General features: G+C 33.3%; 1 protein-coding gene across 2 annotated transcripts in view; it reads left to right on the forward strand.

Moving 5' to 3' along the window:
- The window catches only part of LOC126840589 (LIM/homeobox protein Awh), a 36,806-nt gene that overhangs the window by 11,911 nt on the left and 7,259 nt on the right, over positions 1 to 17,636 (forward strand). For both annotated transcript variants that reach the window (XM_050576440.1, XM_050576441.1), the window contains one exon: positions 7,451 to 7,632. In XM_050576440.1, coding sequence (XP_050432397.1) covers positions 7,451 to 7,632 — 182 coding nt within the window. The remainder of the gene's footprint in view (positions 1 to 7,450; positions 7,633 to 17,636) is intronic.

A 17,636-nucleotide genomic window follows, 5' to 3' on the forward strand; every position in this document is an offset into this window, starting at 1 on the left:
ACTCGCGTGTATACTTAGTCGATTTTATATGGTTATTTATAAAATATAATAATATTTTGTTTCGTGTAAATATATTTTCATATTTTATTGGACAAATATATTATGTATGCGTGTCGCAAGACGCAATCGTAGTTATAAGTTATGCTATAATATTGTATGTTTAACACGATTCTCCATTACACGGGCTCGTAAATTCAATATTACACATACATTATAATATTTAATGTGTTTATTTGTGTAATGTTTAGTATGGTTTTATTTTATTAGGTTCATTCTATAGACTTATAATCTAATCGAAAACGTTATTTATTAACAACCGAACATATTTTCTAAAACACTTAAAAATATAGTTTTAACGTTGTTTTAGCTGGTATACACTTAAAAATATAGTTTTAACGTTGTTTTAGCTGGTATACGCGGAAAAAATATAAATAGGACACCATAAAATTTAGAGTTGGAATAACTACTCATTTAGTATTTCCAACTGTTTTTTATTCCATGTATATACTCACACTGCTATATCCAAGCTTCTATATCATCATGATGATTGCTAACATAACAAGTACAGTACACCACTATAAAAATGCAAATATAATAATAATAATAATAATACAATATACTAGGTTACTTTACCCATTAAGTTGTAGGTTTAGTCTTGCCTTCCGGTGGTTGCCCTACACGCTTATAAATAAATTTACAAAATTGTAATCTAGGTCTCTTGATAACTATCTGTTGATATGGTCAATATTATTTTACATGAACGCTTGTTATAGCATCAAGCAGATGTTTACCATAGACATGCAATCATTAATATTGGTAAAATTGCATCGGGGGTCCCATATCAAGGGTAGTGGTAAATCACCGCACCAATCGCTATTAAAAGGGGGTGCCTAAAAGACAGTGCCGGGTTTAACCACTATATATATTTTTTTTTATTAATCAACCCATTTAATTTTTACATTTTCTTTAATTGTTTAAACTTATAATACGAACAAACATTCTTTCTGAAATGTTTGTTTCAACTTCAAAAATGTATTATTTGTTTGTTTTTATAGTGTAACTCGTATCCATTATTACATTTTCATTGTATCGTTTTCTTATTATTACTGATTGTCTATTTTTTATAATAATTGTAAACACTGTTTTGATATTATATTTGTTTGATTTACTATTTATTCATACTAATAAAATATAAGTTGTGCTTTTCATATTATGATCAGTATTTTATATATTTGGTATGTAAAAAATGTATAATATACAACATCTTTCTATTCCAAAAAAGGAATAGAAAGATGTTGTATATTATACATAAACATAGCAACTGATTTGGTAAAAACACATTTTTATTAAGTTGGAAAAAAACTGGCAATTTCACGGTGGAAATCGTTTATTTATTCATTCTTATCATTGTTGCGGAACCGGCATGGCGCCCACGCCACCACTGCCACCAGACAATGAATCGAGGAAACCGTGCGATAAAATGTATGTAATGCATTGAGGTATAAGTACACTATACAGTAATGATTTAGAACCTGTGTAATATCGCAAAATCCATGATTCGTCTCTTACAACTGAATCCGAATATCATACAGTGACAATACATACAACAGTATATATTATAATATATCATATGGTATATTTGTGCGCCTTATTATTATTATTTTTTGTCTTCAAGTGTTTTTGAGCGATAATTGTGTTTTCTGATGTACGATGAAAGTAATAATGATAATAGTATATATAATATTAAACTGCATAGAATGAATGAACAAAATCTTGTACATACGTTTTATCGGTTAAACGGCTAACCGGTTCGACCGCATTGTATAATATGTATATAATAGTATTATATCCATGGGCTGCTGCCGCCTATTCTGGATTTTATAATATTTATTAAGTACTACATAATAATAATATGATATGTACTGTATTTTACACATACGACTAGCAATAAAACACTATCATGCCGACGACGATCGGGTTTATGTATACATTATGTTTTATATTCGGAAGTCCCCAAGGGTATCGCCACCAGACGTGTGAATGAAATATTTTTTATTATATCACATAAGAATAACATAATAATAATATAGGCTCGGTCCGATCAGTCAATAACGCCTATGCAAGACGTGGCCCTCCGCCAATTATTTGTTATCATTGGCCGACCCGAATGTTGTATCCGTTATCTATTATCTCACGGCCGGATAGTGGATTCGGGGTCGAGTACAAAAAATAATAATAATAAATTTATTCCCTGCTATTTGGATCCCATCTTGAGCTTGAAAAACGAACAACGGATATAAGAAATAGACCCGTATGCAATAATTGTAGACTGGCAACTTGTGTATAGCGAGAATAATTATGGCACAGACCTGTATATAGTGATCGGTGTACCTTTTACACCGGTACACTGATATACTATAATGACGAATACATGCATTTGAAATCTTAATACATGCAAAACTGAGGAGCAACTTGACCCCCTAAATACCTGAGTCGGCCAAATGGACTTTTTTACAATTAAAGTCAGCAAAATCGACATAGAAAAAATCAAATGACCGAAAATATAATATACTTATTATCTACTGTACAACATTAATTTAGTGGAAAAATTATATTTTTCATTCTCACTCTAAATTATCAAAATAGGTTTTTTCATTCATACATGTAGGTACAGCTACAGAACAATGAATAAACAAAGATTTACTGTTTACTTAAAAACAAAATAAGATTCCGCCATCGTCTATTAGTAAAATCAATGTAGGCATACTAATAGTGTGTCAATACCGCAATTTTTATCTCTCTAATAACTATTTTTTTATTATTATTGTTTCCTGTTGCCTACTGTATTAATATACAGTACGCTTGGTTGGGTGGCCCCAGTGTTGAATTTGTTATTTTTGGAAATCTTTTCTATCGACTGTGTATTTGTTTAGCGTTATCTTTTTTATTTTATTTCTCTACGAACTCTTCATGGAACCAAATTCAGACAGCCAACCGATTAGATAATTTGGTAAGTTTTTTCATCAATTAATCTAATTTTACGTGAAATTATTAATTAATTATACACAACAGTTGTACCTATCTTTGTTTTTCGTTTTTGTTATTATGTAAAATTATATTATTATTCAACATTATTTACTCTCCTTGTGGCTTTATAGCCCCTAGCGCAAGAGACAAGAGTATAGACATAAGAAATAATACTGTACAAATAAAAATTTTAGATTATGAAGTATAAGCATTTCATATATAAACATAGTATCCAATATCCATAAACAACTAAAAAACAATAATACGTAATTTTAGCAATGTTAAATATATTATTATTATAATATAATATATAATATTAATAATTTATGGTTCAACGAGATTAAATGAAACAATAATTTTTCAAATAATTGTTTTGTTTTGAAAATCAAAACAAGCATATATAGAAAACTATAAATTTCACTCTAATTTATAAATGTTCAATTTATAATTAACTAATAACTTTTAAGGTTTCTGAATTAGGACTGTCTACTGATCAAATTTGTACGATGGGCAAACGAAAAAAAGTGCAATGTGAATGTCGTGGAAGTATTTTTGATAATGACTTTAAGACCCGACACGAGACGGCATGTCATAATGGAAAACGTGTTAGTGTTAAAGAACCAAGAGCGTTTAAGAATCCATTTGTTAAAGCTTCTAATAAAAACTTACAGGTGCCACCATCAAATTTATTGGAAAATGTATGTATTACTCAAGTCATATTTAAAAATGTATATTTATTTCTAATACTCATACTTAGAACTTAAAATATTAGGTTGAAAATATTAGGTGATAAGCATATTTTACACATTTTTTGATAGTCAAATACTTTTTTCGTTTGGCTAACTTAAAATTAAGTCTCACCTCAGATGTTCAGTCATCAATATTTGTGAAAATAATGGCATCTTTTTTCCTTTTAAAGTTGAAGAAATTGGAACCAGCGCAACATCAAAATGTATAGATGAGAGTGACAGTATAGCTATTAAAAGTATACGCTTCAGATAAGCTCACACCACTGATGAAAAATAATTTAGACAATTGCATACTTACTATCAAACCGCTATATGAGATGGTCAGCTCACCTGTAACTGATCAAGAAAAAACTCGATGAGTTCAAGATGCCATTCAATTTTCACCCAAAAGTTGTATTGTTGACCTGTTATGTTTACTGGCTGAACTAGAAGTACCTACTTTACGACCAATGTAAAGAAGTAAAAACTGTATCGGGAGTAGTTCCTGTTTCAGAAAAAGTAAAAACAAAAACTTCCTGTAGCCAACAAAATATCTTGCTTACCGTGTACAGCTCCAGTTACTGTTGCAGGAAATGAACGTTCTGCAAGTTAAAGGTGTGAACGGTTATTTAAGGACCATACAATACAGTGACTCACGCTTAAACGATTTGCTGTCCTCGAAAAAAGACTGTTGATGGTATTAAGCTTGATAATATTGCCAAACAATGGCCTTACTTAAAAAAGCAACAATTATCATTTAGCAACTTTTTCTATAATTCTATCGATTTATTTATTTGTTATAAATATATCCATTTAAATGTATTCTTATTTTTGTATATATAATACTTAAAAAAATTGAATTAAATTTAATTCTAAACAATCTTTAACATTAACATAAAAACATTGAAAAAATATTACAATTATTAAAAAGTATAGAAATAAAAACAAAATTGTTTATTCATGCATGTATGTACATTTTTTTTGTCAAGTCAGTCAGCCAAAAAGACTTGGACCTTAGCTATCCCCCCAAAAATTGACTTCGACATGACGTGTCAGTTGTCACTTATAAGCTAATTGGCGCAAATTTTAGTGGTGCTCAGGGTTTTTCCCTGGTAACTTAAAATAACTAGATCATACTGAAAAATTTCACACGGAGAATAAAATAATTTAATGTGGAAGAATTTTTGTTATTTAATGTTGATAAAAAAAAACTATAAGTAAATTCGGTTAATCCAACAATTACGGATTTAAATATCTAATTAATATCCGGATCTTGGTCTCATCCATAAATTGCGAATAATATTGTAAAACATTTGTTTTCGTGTTGGTAACCGCATTCGCCAACCACACAACACGCTGATGCCCCCCCCCCCCTCTGACCATATTTGTACACACGATTATAATGTGACAAGTTAATACCGTTTTATAAAATCTGCGGGAGTCCGACGCGCTTACACGTGTTTATTCGTTTGTTTTACATTTGTAAGACACTAAATAGTATATTATGTTCTTTATAGCGTCCGTGTAGGAGATCCGTTGGGCAATTTGTTACCATTTTTATGGGCACGTGCTCTCCGAAGTTATCCTACGTATAATAATATAATCACAATGTACATAATTCAGTGTCGCTTAGGATTTTCATACAAACTCTGTGGAACATCTTTACGGCATGTCACAAAACAACACAATTATTATAACTGTAATCATATAACTATACCTTGGGCGAATATTGCCGGCACGACGACGGGACGTCTTGTTTTTATCTTTTAATGTATTTTTTTTTTTTATCCGTCCGTCCAAAATCCGAGTTGGTCAGTCAATAAACACCTCGGTTATGATTTCGGACGTTTTTTTTTTTAATATAAATATTTTTTATTACGATAAGTATCGTCCCATGCAGGGTATGAGTTTCACGTTTGCCCATGTCGTGTACAATATTATAATTTATATAAATAAAACGGCATGTTAAAATAATGTCAAGTTATTGGGTACCCGATAAAACCATAATGTTTATTTGTCTTAGACGAGTGGTCATGTCAAAATATAATATAGAATGTGACCGGTGACGTTACTCGCCGCTGTCGTTCGTGCAACCTCCCTATATCGTGTACCACCGTTAAAGTCTAATCGTTTTGAAAAACCGGTAGTAGTTGGCATAGTCAAATTAGGCCTAGGTTTTTTTTCAATTCGGCCGATGCTTTAAACTGTAAAAAATATGTTTGACTATCCGACTGGTTATCATCTGTGACTGACTTTTAGAAAACGCTTTTCGAAAATTATGTATATTGTTTGTTCCTAGTCGTATGGAATTGACGGTTGGCTTTCAAGTTGCTTCGCCCTTTATTTAAAAAGCTGTTTAAGAAAATAGAAATCTTACGACGCCAAATTCAATAGAGATGGATAACATTAAAAGCATTCTTATTTTCTTCGCAGAGTTTTTGGGTTATCGTTTTAATATTATGGTCCGGTCAATGAGGATCAACTGCTAGGAAGATTTGTAAACATCTTCTTTTGAAAAAGAGTATGCGTTCATTTTTTGATGATACACACCGGTCTCGATGTGCCTCGCGGTTAAGTCGGTATACATTATGTAGTCGGTAGTGTATACTACATTCATAATTTATAGGCATATTTTAAATTATGTGTATAATAATAATATTATGCAGTTCAGCCGTGGCTGCGCGTTATCGACAATCGCGTGCGAAACCGTAAACAACCCGAAAGATATATTGCTGTGCGGTAGTTGTAGTGTACACCAATAGTTTAACCGCCCGTCGACTCGCATGTGATCACGGCATATATTAATATAGCGATTAAAAAAATAAGGTATACAAGTCTGTAAATACATAAAATAAAAATCGGTTCGTATTAAGCCGGTGTCGTTTCGTTTGTACCGATCCAAATAAAACCAACGGAGTAGCTGCTAGCATTCATGTAAATAGTGTAAAATACTGCGGAGACATGACATCACAATTTGTACCTGAGCCGCCAAGAACGCCGGGAGGGCGAGATATAATAATATACACATTACATGTAACACTAATCGAATGACCGGCGTCTTGAGAAAATATTATAATTTTCGTCCCGGCAATCGACAGCTGCGACTAACAGCAGCTCGAGTATTTTTCACGTTGAGATATTAATTACTATGCAAAATCAATCCGGTCGAAGCGTTTCTCTTGATATTGTCGATTATCCGTCGAGAATCGTGGTTCAGCAATTATTTTCGAATAGAAATAAAAAAGAATCTTGTTTAATTAATTACAACAATAATATCTTATAATTAATCGACAAACAACGTATATATTATACACCGTGATTAATGAATATTATAGTGACCGCCTGTCAGCTTCAGCATAGGAGCTACGGCGTTTACCTTTGCGGTAATTAATTAATAAAGTCATATTATTTGTAACAAAAGCGGTACTCGGACGTTCTATCCAATGTCCTCCTAACCGCGAAACCGTGATCTCTGTTTGTGTCGAAGAAAATTAATAGTAGATGCATACAAACTTGTCGAGTATATATTATTATCGTTTTAATGATATTCATTCAAACTGCCGCGTTATATTTAGAATATAACTTGCCTCGTTCATGTTTGCTCGGATGGTTGAAAACAAATTGTTTATTCGACACAGTGTCAGTTGAAACTATAATAATCATTATCAATTAATTTGTTTGCTCTGTTGTTTCAGACTGAAGTGCTGCAGTGCCGGGGATGCTCCGATCCGATCACCGACCGGTTTTTGCTAAAAGTGTCCGACAAGATTTGGCACGTGTCCTGTTTGAGGTGTTGCGTTTGCAATTTGATTTTGGAAGACGAACCGTCGTGTTTTGTCAAAGACGATTCGGTTTACTGTCGACAAGACTACGCCAGGTACTAATAACCTGTATTTTTATTTATTGTTTATATTAACCGGATCGTATAATATTACCACCTTAATGCTATACTGTCCATACTGTGAACGTTTCCAATACATCCTACACCTATTTAGAGACTGTAGACGAGAAAAAATACTTAGTAGGTGCAACTAAAATTATGGTTAATATAGGGACACAGTACATTTCTAGTTGGAATAACTAAATAAAAATCTAGCCCAACTAAACATTTAGTCGACCGAACTAAATGTATAGTTGTTTTAACTAAAAATGTAGTTGGCCCAACTATTTATTTAGTTATTCCAACTAGAAATGTATTGTGTCTCTACATTAAACATAATTTTAGTTGGACCAACTATGTATTATTTTTTATGTATATAATCTAATATTACCGGAGTGTCAAGCGTTGACCCTAAACACCTAACCATGTGTGCAATTATCATTTTGCTCGTTTACAATGTATACAGTACAATAAACACAAACTTGTCGGCTGTTTGAATATAAACGCGTTCATAATTTTACGTTAATGCAATGTAAACGCCGTCGGTGACCGCGATTAGAGGACTATAAGCCCGCTGAACAATTCAAACAATAATTATACATGTTTATACGGTTTTGTTAAAAAGGTCTGCAGTTATTTGTTTATTGAAATCATCGGCGATATGCGCGTCCAAACAATTGGTCACGGTGCCGGGACAATTTGAGTAACAACATCGTTGTTGTTACTCTAAACTACAGTGGATGAAATTTTTTTTTAGAAATCCGAGAAAAGAATATAATCTTCTTGTTGATATTGGTGCGAGAGGTAGGTTGAATAGGGACCATGCGATTCGGGTAACAGTGGACGTCTCAAGAGACACAGCAACATCGTATTATGTATCATTAACGCCTCTTTACAAGCAATTATTATTATTCGGCTAAGTGTGAAGGTCTCCAAACGTCGACGGCATTGTTTATTTAAAAATTTATTACCTCGCCGGCTATTGAGCGGTGGCCGAATTTTCAACGAGAACCGTAAACATAATATTCTTTGGCCGCTGTCTATACGGTGGAGGTAGTGGTGGTGGTTATACGTTGAGATTTTTATTTTTTATTTTGTGTAGTTTTTTTTTCGGGAAACCGGGTATATGTGATTTATAGGCGTCGTAGAGTAGTGCAGACACAGAAGCGGGCCCCGTCGTATAAATCATAAAATCAGACGTGTCGGGATAGCCGGTCTACATGCAGTAGACGTTTGTGTGCACAATGGTTGGCACCTGTGTTAGCGCGGGGTGACACCGACTTCTGTGGACCGCGCGAGAAGAAGATTTTTTTTCTGACGTGTCGCCACCCCCACGGCCACCGCAGGCTCCTCACAAAGTCCATATTATACATAAGTACAAGACCGAAACAAATCGCCGCCACACTGTACTGACCCGGGTATACTATTATTAAAACAGCGCGCCAGTCCGCCTCTATTTGTCTCTCTAGATTTTCTATGCGGTCGGTTGTTTCTTTTATGTTATCACTTTTGGTCGGTTTGGTTTAGACTTTAGTTTAGTAAGTAGAGAGTACGGTACAGAATGTAAATAAAACACCTATATACATATATATATATATATATATATTTACAAAAGGATGAGTTTTCCAAATTGTGTTGTCGTCTACACTCTACAGCACGGATAAAACACTACATTTACTCGAATAATTATAATAATAACGTTTCTGGTTTGATAGCGACCGACATTCAACTATACATGTGCAATAATAACCTAAAACGGTTTGTTGGCCGTTAACAAATTGACTATGTTAATTTACAATTTATCAGCCGTAACGTCCAAACGTGTTGGTTCTGAAGGGTCGGACTCAGGAATAGACGGGTCGCGATCTAGTGGGCAAATTTAAAGGAGCCAAAAAAATAAACCAATTTCTTATAAAACCGGTCCATGATCATTAATATGCTACGCTAAGTGATAGGTCCTGTTTATCCTTTAGCTTATTATATATATAGATAACGACTCAACATACATATATGTATAAAATATAATATATGTTCATTTACACGATATTTTTATTTAAGCCATTTGTAAAATGATTATTGATTCATTGAAATATATATATATTTTTTAAAATTTTATACCTAGTTGTGTCTGTACCGCGAGAATAAATATTACTCTTTTAATATGCTAAGTTTAATTTTTTTCATGTTTTTTTTTTATATAATATTATTTATGTTGACGTTCTACAATTATTTCCTGTTAGCGCGCGAATACATTCCGCCTGCTAACCGGCCACGGGGATTTAGCGGTTTGTCGACTCCCAAACTAATTTATACTAATAATATTAACCCGTACGTCGTCTCCGGCGACAACCTACACGGACGCTTAAATACATCACGCTGCCAATATATGATCACCGGGAATCTATACTGCCCACTCTGATTTAAATAATATTATTATACACAATACGTTCACCTGTTTTATTTATTTTTTTTTTTTAATAAAACAAAAACATAAAATCCAGGACTTGAAATCCTACTCATTACGTATAAGTACTATACGGTATGTAAAAACACTACAAGGGGCCCAATTAAACAGCGCGTATCTTCCAATAAATCTGCCAGCCCATATTATACTCGCGTACGACAACGGAATTAATTTCTACCTACACCGGCGGTGGTCTCTCTATAGGGTTTTCAGGAGTATCACGCTTCTTTTTTTTTTATTATCACAGTGTTTGGATTTTTATATAATATATATATATATATATATATTATAATACACACGTTGAGCTCACCAACTGTATCGAACCGTATAGGTATGTTTTGTGCGTCGACGGCTCGGTATGTAGATAGCAGATACATACGTGTAGTAGATAGGAACGCGGTGATGTTCGGTTCATTCACTATCCTTACAAAAAAAAAAATATACATATATATACATAAGTACGGAAACCCATTTTCACTATTTATTTTTAATTACCAGTCGTTGGACGTTTTATGTACAAACAGTTATCGCCGTATAAATTATGTATGTATAATATAATATATATATATATAAGGAAAAACCATACCAAAACGCCTTGGAATAGCTGTTGAAAAAAAAAACTAATAATTATTTTAATAAGTAGGTACGTTTCTGTATATTTAATCAAACCCACCGTAGAGCTTTCTGGAAGTTCTCTTGGGTGAAGCGGTAATCGATGAAATGTTCAACACACCCTATGTTTGTGGTTTAATGACCATGTGTTTATTTGCTTTGTGTGTTAACGTACACACTCGTGTGGCGAAAAATCATCAGTTTCCGGGGATATGATCACCGGAGGCGGAGCGGCGATAAAAAAATAAATAAAAAATCTGTTTCCATCATTCGATCCGGTGTTGATGACCTCAGAAAAGTAAGTAACATTTCGGGGTCAGACCTCCGCCCGTCTCGCGATCCGATCAATACGAATTATTACATTAATAATAATAATGATAGTAAAAAAAAAAAATTGATCGTAATATTGGTCTCTCCGCGGCAAGGTCGAGTGGTTCACACTTCTTCTTTTTTTTTTTATACACATACAGCCACGTTGAAAACCGTATATATATCGGCCGGGCCCGTGCAGTGTTCTGTCCCTGAAGCCGAAGAGAGAGAGAGAGATGACAAATGGTTCCTCAAACGTCCGATCGTATACAATATAAAAAAAAAACAAAATAATATAATAATAATAATATATATATGCCGCGAGGAGAACATGCCTACTCATCCGGAGTGTTTATATTATTTGTACAAAGGTTACACACTCGAGGGGCACCGTGTGTGCGCGGACATAGTGCTAGAGCAGAGGAGAAATCAAAACCAAGCCAAGCTAGTTTTATAGGCGATAGGTCCCGCGTTTGGTGTGCAGTGCATATATTTTATAATATATATCAACCTGCCCACGACAAAGATTGATTTCTCCAGAACGACTTGATTTTTTTTTTCACTGTCATTACCAAAAGCGTCGATTTTTACTCCCATTATCGTTTTGGACGCGATAAATCCTCACTCGCGCTCATTCCTCTCCCACATACTATAACAATATGCCCAAAACACAATGAATATTGTGTTACACAATAATACTTTACAATAATAACACCAGAGCCGTAATAGTGGTAACAAATGAATAACTCGAGTAATAAATACATTGAAATTGTTTTCTCCGCAACACAGGTTTTGTTTTTTTTTATTTTTTATTTATTTATTTCATCGTGTCCCGTCCAATGTCGACAACCGTTGCGTTGTGTTGATTAATTCAATTCGAAGTACTTATCTTATTTTTATTTTTATCACTCTTGTCCGCGTGAAAAAGCGCACGTCACGAGATGTATACCTATATGATTGATTTTAGTCGATTTTACGGATAATTAATAATATCTGCTATTCACCGAAATATCATACAAACAATTATCTTTCCATATACATCGGATCGGTATAAATCATGCTTGTTTTTTTTTCTTCCTACTTAAATATCGACCAATAATTGAGTACACTATTAAATCCGACAAAGATTCATCGCGGATCAAACGATACATACGTTTAGCAGACGTTCAGCGCACGTGGCACCGCGGAGCCATATATTTATTTGTGTGTTTCCACTTGACTGTTATGATGAATAATTCTCGGAATACGAATATTATAATAATATGATACATTAACTCTTTACCTAAGTATGTGTAAACCACACGCAGTCTGTGACGGTCTAGCTGTGTCCGTCTCCCTCGTACCAATAAAGCCACGCGAACGCTTTATATTATTAAAATTAACACATACACACACACATTACGTTTGATTTGATAAAATCTCTTAATTCTTAGTAGTTATTTCAACAACAAAAATCAAATTTTTTTTTTTATAAAAAAAAGCTTACGATACAAACAATAAAAAAAGATTTTCGCAATTTTTAAATAATATAAAAAACCATTTCGAAGACGGTCCAGTGTCCTTCGTTAACACTGTATGTTGAATCGGGACCACCTTGTATCAACAAAATAAGTATTACTATTTTGACACTTAAAAAATTAATTAGAAATATCTTAATTGTGGATAGAGTTGGTTAGAATAGTTGGAATAATAACTATAAAATTGTTTATGTAATAAATTAAGTTAGACAACCAATAGATTTCAGTCTCTTCGTAAATAATATTTTATTCAATAATTCTAATAACCTAATATAAGCATACATTTACATAGGTCATAAATTTGATTGATCTGAAATATGATTTTATAATTTATTTATCTCTTTTATAAGTATTTAAATCACCGAAGTATTGGTATAATCATTATGTACAAAAGCAGTGGTTGCCTGTAAAACGGCCCAGATTTCTCGCCATCAACAGCGTTGCCCTCGTCAAAGTTTTTTGTACACACTGCTTATTAGTTTATTATAAAATCAATCACCTAAGGCATATTGGTAATCGCGCAGTAGGTTCATAGCGCACAATATTATTGTGACTAATTGTCTGTAAATTGTTGAAATTTTTAGAATTTTGCGTCGGATCTGCGGTCGATTGTGAACAAGTCTCCGAGAACGCGGCCCGAGCGAAATGTTTGAATACATTCGTTCCGGCCAAAACGGAACGGCTTATACGAGAACGTGTGACAAATCATTATGTTAAGTTGGGTTGTGTTGTTTTTGAATTTTTCATAAGTCTCCGGAGCACGCGCGTTTTCTATACGATTCGTCCTTCTCACGCGGTATTTTTTTTTATTATTTATACATATAATATATTATATACATATGTAATATAACTGAAAAAAAAAATAGTAATAATAATTATAATAATAGTATGTACGACGGTGCGCGCGTGATTTTTTACAAAATCCCGCACATTACCATGGGCCGGCGAGTACAAAACAAAACGCTTCTCTCATTTATTCCGCCGGTCTCCGTTACTAATGGGTCTAAAACAGCTATAATCTGTCCACAACAAAAAACACACATACACAAGCGTTCTTTTTCTATTTTCTTGAATTATGTATAGGTGTATAATATGCAGTGTGTGTGTCTTTTGAAAGACTTGCGTTATAATCATATGCCGCGGTACAAATGCCGCCGCCGCCGCCGCAGTGTTCAAATGATAATAATAAAATGTATATATATATATATATATATTATACACACACAATAGTATAGACATGCATAATAATAATAACATGTCCTAACTCCTACCCCTTGTGTTGGTATGTAAGTTTTAAGAAATTACTGGCCACCCACGAGAATTACTGGTGACGGTGAGCAATGAGAATATATGCATTTTATAAAAGTAAAACAATTAAAAAACCTTATTTATTTGAAAAAAAAAAACAAATATGCCAGGAAACCAGTGGCAAAACATCGTCTGAGCAAGTAATCTTAGGAGTTGTATTATTTCATTGATACAACTGTTGATTTTTGTGACTGGTGTGGTGTCTACATTATAGATAATATGTAACGTATGATGTATATTATACACATTATATTATATCGACTTATGCGTTAGACACCCTTGACGTGACTTATACACACAATCAATAGTATACACCACCATCGTATTTTTCATGTCATCCATGTGTTTTTCTTGTATTATAATATAAAGGTATCTAAATAAACAGCTGGTTTATTATGATAAAACGGCGCGTTCCCACAGCCAACGTGTTATGATTATTGTCCGAACTTTTTTGAATAAATAAAAGTCCGTCTCTTATTAGAAAAGAAAAAAAGTATAACGTCTCATCTTTCCTCCAGTCCCGTATATCCTGCTGTCTTTTTAGGTCGCACGCACGCACGTACGTTCTTCTCTTGCTCATAGGACGTGTGAATACCGAAACAGGTACCTTTTATAAACCTGTCGCATTATCCAGTCAACACCCATAATATACATCTATACACTGAGATTATCTTAGAAACTATATGTAGTACCTATAATATTATGGCATAAAATCGCTATAAAAGTATTATACAGGCGTGTAATGAAAAAAGGAGTTGTAAAGCCAGCTCAAAAAACTAAGAATTAGCATCAACTAATGTTTAAAGAAAATGTACATAATACGTTTTAAAAATTCCAATTTCTTTTTTAACATTGTCAATAAATATATGATAATATTCAAAACACCTTGTAGTTACTACCTACTCATCAAATCCTACCTAACGGATCGACATTTTCAAGTTCGCCACCGATCCGCTCTTTCTGATATAGCTTCCATAAATGCTGGCGTGCCTCAAGGTGGCATCTTATCTCCAATTCTTTATAACATCTTTGCTTCTGACCAGCCTACTACTCCCAACACTTCAGTAGCTGACTACGCTGACGACAAAGCGTTAATATCTATTAATAAAGATCCAATCATAGCGTCAATTAATTTACAAACTCACCTTAAAGCTATGGACAAATGGTTTACAAAATGGCGGTTTAAAGTTAACCAGGATAAATCCGTTCATACAACCTTTACCCTCAGACATACTCCTTGTCCTAATGTTCTTCTTTATGGTACTCCAATTCCCTACTCTCCTAAAATCAAATATCTTGGCCTCACCCTAGATCAAAGATTAACATGGGCTCAACACATCAAAACTAAAAGATTAGCATTGAATCATCGTCTTCGCATGCTCAAACCCTTATTAACCAATAATATATACACCTCTATTAAAACAAAACTTCTTATATATAAAACATTTTTAAAACCACTATGGACCTACGGCCTGCAACTCTGGGGCTATGCAAAAAAGTCAAACATAATGAAAATCCAAGCCTTTCAAAATATTGCACTTAGAAAACTAACGAATGCTCCACCCTACGTGTCAAATCATACACTACATTTCGACTTAAAATTAAAATCAATAAATGATGAAGCAAAAATATTTTATAAAAGATTCCATAGCCGCCTAAATAATCATCCAAATCCATTAATAAAAAAATTGGCCACCCCTACAATACCTGGTAATCCTCCGAGACGTCTGAAGCGTAATTGGTGTCGAGATCTCTTAAATTAAATTAATAGCAAGTTAACAGAAAGTGTTATCAATGGGTGGCTTCTTTCAACAAAACTTCATGATTTTATAACATTTATCACATATTCGTATTGTGTCTAGTATAATTGATACAGATTGTTTATTATGTGTAAAAATAAAAAAATAAAAAAAAAACCTTGTAGTTAGATTTATAAACTACGAATTCTGAAAAATATATTAGGTACAACTGTCGGTTTATATTGGTTAATTCATTTTGACTTAAAACAAACTTCATTAGAACTCTGTTCTAGAAATTACTATTTGTTTTTTGCATAAATTAAAAAGAAAAAAAATTAGGTTAATCCGTTTGTTTCATTTTGCAAAAAATATGACTCATTATCATTTGTTGTGTTTCCACGGCCCGAGACTAGACCATCGCGTGTACACTAAGTAAATACTAACGCTGTCGGTAAAGTTTCAATTTAAAAGTAAAAAAGAAACGGAGGAGGGGGGAAACCTTACATCCACAATCAATACACAGTTCACGTTCCGAATACAATAACCCAATGCCGTTTCTATCTCTGTCGCTCTCTGTATGTGTGTGTGTATTACAAAAGCTGCTGTGGGCTAAAAAATAAAAAGTTTCGATATTATTTATGTTTTGTTGTTGTTGTTTTTTGAAGAAAAGGAGAAAAAAAATACAGAATCCGTCTTCGCAAAACGAGATGATGAAAACAATAAATTCCGGTCACGATTCTCCGATTCTTTCTCTCTCTCGGGTCTGCTGTACGTTTTATGTATAGCAGCATGTTCGCGTATTGTAATGCTATTATATACAGTCGAAATCTGGGCTCTGCGAATATCTAATATAATAACATAATGACATTTATTCGGTAAATGTACACCACGTCGTTTTGCCGACAACCTAATATTGTCGCTCGACGGTGTAGGGTCCTATGTATACAACATGAGTGTATATATTATTATTATTCGTTACTGGGGTGTAGGTAGGATTATTATATTGTTTTTCACGAGACGCGCAAGTCGACGTTTAAGTGCATTAAGCCAGTCCGCACGCCCGCTGTGACGCAACGGCAGCACCTCCCGCTACCCGTGGCAGTGGCGTATTTAATTTTTTGTTTTTTTGGGAGGGGGGATATGAATTTATCAAGTGGTCACAGACTGGAGGGGGACTTCGTCGCCCCCTCACCCCCAGAGTTTCCATGAAATATAATAACTTATTAACATTATATAATATACGATCTATGATGCCAAAAATTATAACGCATTACTCGAGATTAAATCTGTGGCTTGGAGCAAGAAAGGCCAATGTCACTTTTTGCAACTTTCGGAAAATGAGCTTTGAAGTTTTCATTAGGCTCTATGTTAATTTTTATTATTATAATTATTATTGACCGGGACATTATTGGCCGAAATTTACATTTTTATCTCTACAGCGTTTCCGTTGTACATTGTTTTTTTTTTATTAATAACAATTCAACGGAGTAAAAACAAAATCAAAACAAGCAAATACCTACTAAGCGGATACATTTGGCGTGCGGTCGGTTACAAAATGTTAAACTAAACATAATAAGTAATAACTATGATGTAAGTTGTAACCACTACAAAATGTCTATTAAAACGCTAAAACATATTTCATGATTTTTGGAAAGGTCCCTTAAAACTGTTAAGTCAAAAGTAGAATTAAAAATAACAATGGTAAATACACTTGGTTAAAACCAAACCTACTGCATAGAAGTAGCTCATGCGAAACCGATTAAAAATATAATAAGGTAAAAGTCATCTTGGCTATTCATTGAAATTTTGAGATCTCTCGACTTTTTTTATTTGATTTACCTACTTTAATAGTTGTTCAAATATATTTTTTTTGCGCCATGTAATTTTTTTTTTTAGTATTGCAATTATTTTTCTAAAGATTTTGTATTATACTAGTTACTACTTGTACAGATAGTATGTAAAATTAACCAAAGTTAAAACAAAATTAAGAAAAAATGTTTTATAAAATTATTACAAAATGCATTATACTTGTTTGCTTTTAATGATAGTTTA

Source organism: Adelges cooleyi, unplaced genomic scaffold (assembly GCF_023614345.1).
Source record: "Adelges cooleyi isolate 19-005CV unplaced genomic scaffold, UGA_ACOO_1.1 ACOO_flye_CR_arks_rails_tigmint_CR_PRNA_376, whole genome shotgun sequence".
In the NCBI taxonomy this organism is placed as follows: domain Eukaryota; kingdom Metazoa; phylum Arthropoda; class Insecta; order Hemiptera; family Adelgidae; genus Adelges; species Adelges cooleyi.